The sequence below is a fragment of the Empidonax traillii genome, unplaced genomic scaffold, assembly GCF_003031625.1.
Source record: "Empidonax traillii isolate 1590-97213 ecotype Southwest subspecies unplaced genomic scaffold, ASM303162v1 scaffold34:size3740991, whole genome shotgun sequence".
Taxonomy (NCBI): domain Eukaryota; kingdom Metazoa; phylum Chordata; class Aves; order Passeriformes; family Tyrannidae; genus Empidonax; species Empidonax traillii.
The window spans coordinates 1,107,517-1,113,516 of NW_020955227.1; the positions used below are offsets into that span (position 1 = coordinate 1,107,517).

Here is a 6,000-nt window from a genome sequence, read left to right on the forward strand (position 1 = left end):
AGGACTAGTTTGCAGTACTGAAACCCTAAGTACATCCAAGCAGGTCAGTTATCCAAGTTCTCTTCTCTTTCCAATTTCTTCAGCAGATCAAACAGCAATTCAAAAAGTTGGTCTTCTAAACATACAACTTCACCAGCAGATTAAAGCAGCCCAGCATGAGTTAAGTCAGGGCTGCTAACTTTTATTACCTACAGGTTCCCCTACAGTTGCATCAACATAATCATGTAAAAAGCAATTCAGGGGGTTGATCTGGCTGAGTTACCTCAGTCAGTGAGAGGATTCATAACAGACTGGCTCATTATACACCAGCATGAGCACAGGAAAGAGAAAAAAAGGAGAAAACCCAAGCTGTGATAATGCCCAAACAAACATACGACCAAACCCTTGGATATCAAAAGAGATGAGACATTTGCTAGAACATATTGCCTTTAAAATATGCATCTAACACCATAAAAACACATCCTTAATTAGGCCAGAACAAGCAATAACACTGAATTCACAAATACCAACAATTTAGATTGCAGCAAGAGCCTTAATATGTGCAATGATGTAAAGAAAAAAGGGAGCTCAAGTGCAGCAGAACACAAACAGCTGTTTTAGCTCCCATCCCATCACAGCATCCAGTCACAACAACTGTGCACGCCGAGCCCAGCCCACATTCACTCTTCAGACTTTCAGATATTTCTACAAAACTAGTCTTTTAATTATTTTTACAGTAGTTGCTTCCTTCAGAAATGCCTCTGCAGGGACTGGTAACAACTCTGAATCACTTCCCACCCCATATGTGCTCTCGTGTGCAGTGTGGGCTCAGTTACAAGCTGGAGCTGAAAGCTGCACCCCTCAGCCTAAGTGAATGAGTTAATTCTACTTTAGAAGCCATACTCACATCCAGACTAAATAGCAGCTGATCATTAGCTGGCCCCTTCTTGCCAACACACTTATGGAAGTATAGGCTGTAGAGCCCCTCTTGGCTATCCGAGCTGATGTTAAAAAAGAACTGCAATTAAAGAAGAGGAAAGTCAGCATTCTTCTCATTCACAACAGGGCTGCCCTGGTAAGAAGCCATCTCTGCTGAAGCATGAAAGAATTCAGTCATTTGGGGTCACTTGGTTCCTTTCAGCAAACATGCTGTTCTAGGGGATAGCAGAATTCCAGATGCAAAATCATTGCACCTATCTAGGATTATGCACTCCGGTTTTTCAAAGCCTTTTAAGAATCAGTGTTTAACTCAGTTCACAGAGAAGAGATAACAAAAAGTGTCATATATTTAACATGGTGAAGCATAACTTTTTGATCATACGTGCCCTGAAGCATAAGGAGCTTTTGTGTTCCTCCCCCAACTATGCAAATTGTGATAGCTCTGGAAATGAGATTTGTGTCAGATAACAGAATTTAAAGTGCGTTGGTTTATAGCAACCAACCATCACAAGAGAACCAGGCTGCTAAAACAAAGCATTAATCAGGTTTCATAGAGAATATCTTCCCCTTGAATCAGTCAGGTCACAGCAGTTTGTTATTAGCAATTTGTATGCACTAGTGGCATCAGAGTGAACTTTAATATGCTGAGGCTCACAGGCTGTGATATTTAGAACAGCATCACACCAAAGCCAGTTTAAAAGCAGCTCCCACACAAAGATTTCCATCACTGATTCTTAGCTCAGTAAGTTTATGAGTGGACTCTTGTTATCAGAGAGACATCCACACCAGACTTGTGCTTTTCCAAAGTAGTACAGTGAAGGAACTGTCTGCACACATTAAGTTTAGACACTGACAGACACCCTACCTGAAATGAAAAAGTTCCTCTGTCGTTGTGAACAGGATGTTCTTGTTCTATAATAGTCTGGGAAAAGGAAAAGAGACCTTTAGATTTCTTTAGGCAGGTAACCAACACATTTGGCTACATCCACCAGACAATGAAAACTGCATTCTGTGTATTTACAGTGGAGGCTGAGAGCAACAGCAAATACTCTCCACTATCAGGCTGTGATTATACTGCTGATTATACTAGAATATTCCCCCAGATTCTTTCTGAAAGAGTACTGCAGACAGCTTCTTACCTGGGAGGACGTTGTACTGCGTGTGGACTTCTTATCTAGAGATAAAAGTATCAATGGTAAATTTAGAGTGCTTGCATTTTAGGCATCCTCACCTTTTGCACATTGCCAATACCTCACTCACATCTTCCTGCACCTGTCAGCGTGGCAGTTTCCTAGATAATCATTAACAGGGACTGTTCCCCAGTCTCTCCTTGCTCTCATAGGACTCTTCCCACAGCTGGCATTCATTGTGAATGCATCCTCAGAAGCTAGGACAGGCTTCATTACTATTATGCCTGACAAGCATGTGGAAGTCCTAATTAACCCTAGGGTGGGAAAAACTTCTCAGCTTCCCATTAAGTAAGGTCCCAGTAAAAAAACCAAAGTAACCCCATAAACAAAGGTGACCTGCCCAGCCAGTAACTGAATTTAAGAAAACTGAGTTGATAGGAGCCTCCAGTAGAGCAGCATGGAGAGTTTAGTTTCACTCTACTCCTATAAGGAGCTTTGCAAACATCCATTCTACGAGGAAGCAAAAGTTCAAGACTTGAGCTTTGCTTTTGGCTCCCACACCTCATTGCACTGCCCATGTGCATGCTACACTTTTTAATACCAGAAAAAGCAAAACTACAGCTGTCAGATCAGTTATCTTCAGTGCCATCCATCCTTGGTTCTTGACTCTTTAGACCAGCTGTGCAAACTTTTGAATGGTATCAAAGCTTGTGAACATGACAGGCCAAGACAGACTCAGACTACTCCAGATCAGACTGCTCAACAGTCTGATCTAAAGCCTAAACTCTGCCAGGAAGGGATAACAGGAGCTAATCCCATTAGAGCTGAGATTATAAAACTGTTTCGTCTGCTGGTCTGGAAGCCAGACAAAGATTTGTGCCTCCAAGAAAAGGTTACTAGTACAGTTACTGCTCCCTCCCCTAAGTGATAGATTAGATCTCAACTCTTTAGAGACATACAGACTTGTGCAAACATTGGCTGGAAAGGACCTGTGGAGATATTTAATCCAAATTCTGACTAAAGCATGCCTGGTGTCAATACTGTATCACATTGGCCCTGGTTTTGTTTAGTCAAGTGTTAAAACCTCAAAAGATGGATGTTTACAACTTACACAAGTGATGTGCTATAATGCTGGAATACCCACTCAATGAAGGTATTTTACTTATTTTCCCTCCTGAGACACGCAGGACTTAAGGGGAAACAGAAACTGGTTGCAATGAGTGCCACTACTAAAAATGGCTTGAAATCATTGTCCTCCTAACCTTCCTTCACCTAGTTGTTGGTGGCCATAAAATTCCCTCTTTAGCCTTGTTTTTGCCAGACAAAAGACAACCAAGCTGTCAACCCCTCCTCACGGGCACTGAAGGTCTCCAGCTGGAGACAGGATCAACAGGATCCTGGATCAACAGGACTGGTAAACACAAATCACTGAGCAGGAGAGACCCCAGCCCAAAAGGCAGCTCTGTGCAGAGATTTACACAAGATGTGCACTGAGTTCCAGCCCAAGGGGACCCCAAAACGTGACCACAACACAATCTTGGATGCACAGCAATGAGGGATGAGCAGAGAGAGCACACACAGGTCAGGTTTAGTTGTCTTACCTTTCCCATCTGTATTTTCGTTGGTCCTTGGGGGGTTTTGACCAGAATCATTGCTTGGTTCAGAAGTTTTTTTGGTACTTGAGGCAGTAACATTTGCCTCAGATATGAATGAAATTTTGGGTAACAAAGAAGCAGCTTCTGCAGAGAACCGTACCTTCACACTAAAAAACAAAAAAACATCAAAACACCACAAAAACAAAGAGGTTTTATTACATATTGAAAGTAAAATAACATTTATAAAGAGGCTATTTGTCACAGCCTAGCTATACCAAATAAAGGAAAATCAACTTTTCTTGACTTGTATTTTTTACCACAGAGAACAGGTGAGAATCAGATCATGACTTACAGTAACATGGCACTGAACTGTGGGAAAAGTCACACTTTACATCAAATACAGCAACAGCAGAAGAAAATCAAGTTCTTCAGCTTTGGCAACCAGAGTCTCCTTAGAAACTGTGCTTCCACACAAACAGTTGGGTTATTCTTGCAAGAGAAAGCAACCCACCCCCAAATATACTTCCATAAAATAAGATAATTCAAGTCAATAAAATGGCACATTCAGTGCAAGAGCTGCAAAAGTGACCCGAGACTTCAAGTTCATTCCTTCAGCACAGTTAAGGTAGGTTGCTGTCACCTGATGTCCCCCTTTCCCCTCCAACATGCAGCAAGAATTCTTGGAGCACTTTACACTGCAGATTTCTTACTTTTACTCTCAAGTAATCCCTTAAAAAAAAAAACAAATTACATGCAGAGCAGCTTTCCAAGCGCTAAAAGAAATCTCAAGGGTTACATTATCTTCAACTAAAGAAGTAACTTTAAAATGTCATGTACATTATTTACTCACACTTCACTTTGGATTTCCAGAAGCAAAATTACAACAGAGACATCTGGCTCTGGTGTCTTTCTCAAGATACAGTAATCCACTTCTTCATCCTGGTAACATGAGGAAAACATCTCTGAAGCACCCTCTGGTTTATAAGAAATGGGACATGTTCCCCCCTCCAGGTAGAAGTCACCATTCTTTAACCCAGCAAGTTGTAAAACCAAATTATCCTTCACATCCAGCACACTAAAGTCCTCCTCCAACTTTTTTTTTTTATTTCTTCCAACCATTCCCAGAGCATGGTAGACTATGAGATGTCCCAGCTTAGAAGAGCAAGTTCACTTCTCTTACCAGGTAAGTGGAAAACCCATCATTCCTTGTTCGATCCAAACTGAACCCCACCTATGAGACAATTGAGAAGAACCTGTCAATTTGAAGCCAAACCACTGAAAAGAGTTAAAGATACTGCTTTCTAAACAAATCCACCTACATTTAAGGCAGAATCCAGGTATTTTTTTCATCATCTAACTAGACATAAAAAAAATTTTCAAATATAATAAACTTGCTGCCTCATCCACACCCATCAAGAAAAAAAAATGGATTTAAAAGCAAACTACATGTAGAGTACCTTGTGTCCCTGAACCTTTTAACTTATTTCAGTATTGTTCCAGGTGGTTTTGCTTGACAAAAACATTTAATACTTTCAGCAATAAGGAAGCTGAACCGTGCAGAAGAGTAAGAACTCAGGTCTGCTTTCCAACCTAGCATTTCAGTCTCTCCATTAAAATCCCTAATATAGGAAGTAATGTTAGAGTTCTCTAAAAATAAGACTGTCACTGTTCTGGAAACCGACACCTCAGACAACTGAAGGTCTCTGGTGAAGGGGAATTTCACAGGAGGTTTCCCACAGTCCCTGGACCCAAAGGAACTTACTGATAAACCCTTCATGTCATCAGAGCCCACCAGTGGCTTCAGGGAAAGGTTGCTGACATTGACTCTCATGAAACCATCCTTGAAGAAGCCAAAGGTATTCAGGTGCACTTTCTGCCTCACATCATCCTGTAAGAAAGGAAAGCAAGATTACAAATCACATGCAAAATCATCTGCAGCTGCAGTCAAAGGGGAAGCAGGGTGACAGATTGGCACTTGTATAATTAGATGTTTTGCATGAGTATTCAAAGAGCAAATTTCTTTAGGATACCTTCAGATATAACCAATTATTTCGCTGGAATGGATCAACTTTTCCAATATCCTGAACAGTAAAAACTTAAACATGTCTTTGCTGACTGCCTGGCTATACTACTGGGAAATGTGGAAGCAAAAAGTCTGGAAGAATTTAAATAATAATGGCCAGTCTCTTCGCGAACGAAGAACCGGGGAAGGTCTTTCCACCTTCCAGCCTGCGCATTGGATTTTTTAGGTGAGACACAGTGTGCGCGGAACTGAGCCCACCCTTTAATCCTGAGGTTCATCTGCCGGGGCCAAGCACGCTTGGACGGTGGCAGCGAGGTCCTCAGGACGTAGATGG

The 6,000-nt window shown here is 41.5% G+C and overlaps 1 protein-coding gene across 3 annotated transcripts in view; it reads right to left on the minus strand.

Annotated features, from left to right (window-relative positions):
• Positions 1–6,000, minus strand: part of GPR107 (G protein-coupled receptor 107) — a 33,945-nt gene that overhangs the window by 21,474 nt on the left and 6,471 nt on the right. Inside the window, exons 1-7 of one of the 3 annotated variants that reach the window (XM_027911674.1) lie at positions 5,406–5,544; positions 4,824–4,874; positions 4,494–4,582; positions 3,650–3,810; positions 2,058–2,092; positions 1,784–1,840; positions 887–997 (exon numbers count right to left, since the gene is read on the minus strand). In XM_027911674.1, the coding sequence (XP_027767475.1) occupies positions 887–997; positions 1,784–1,840; positions 2,058–2,092; positions 3,650–3,810; positions 4,494–4,582; positions 4,824–4,874; positions 5,406–5,474 (573 nt within the window). In that variant the 5' untranslated portion in view covers positions 5,475–5,544. Of the gene's footprint in view, positions 1–886; positions 998–1,783; positions 1,841–2,057; positions 2,093–3,649; positions 3,811–4,493; positions 4,583–4,823; positions 4,875–5,405; positions 5,545–6,000 lie in introns of those variants that run through there. The other 2 variants (XM_027911675.1, XM_027911673.1) reach the window with 2 other exon arrangements.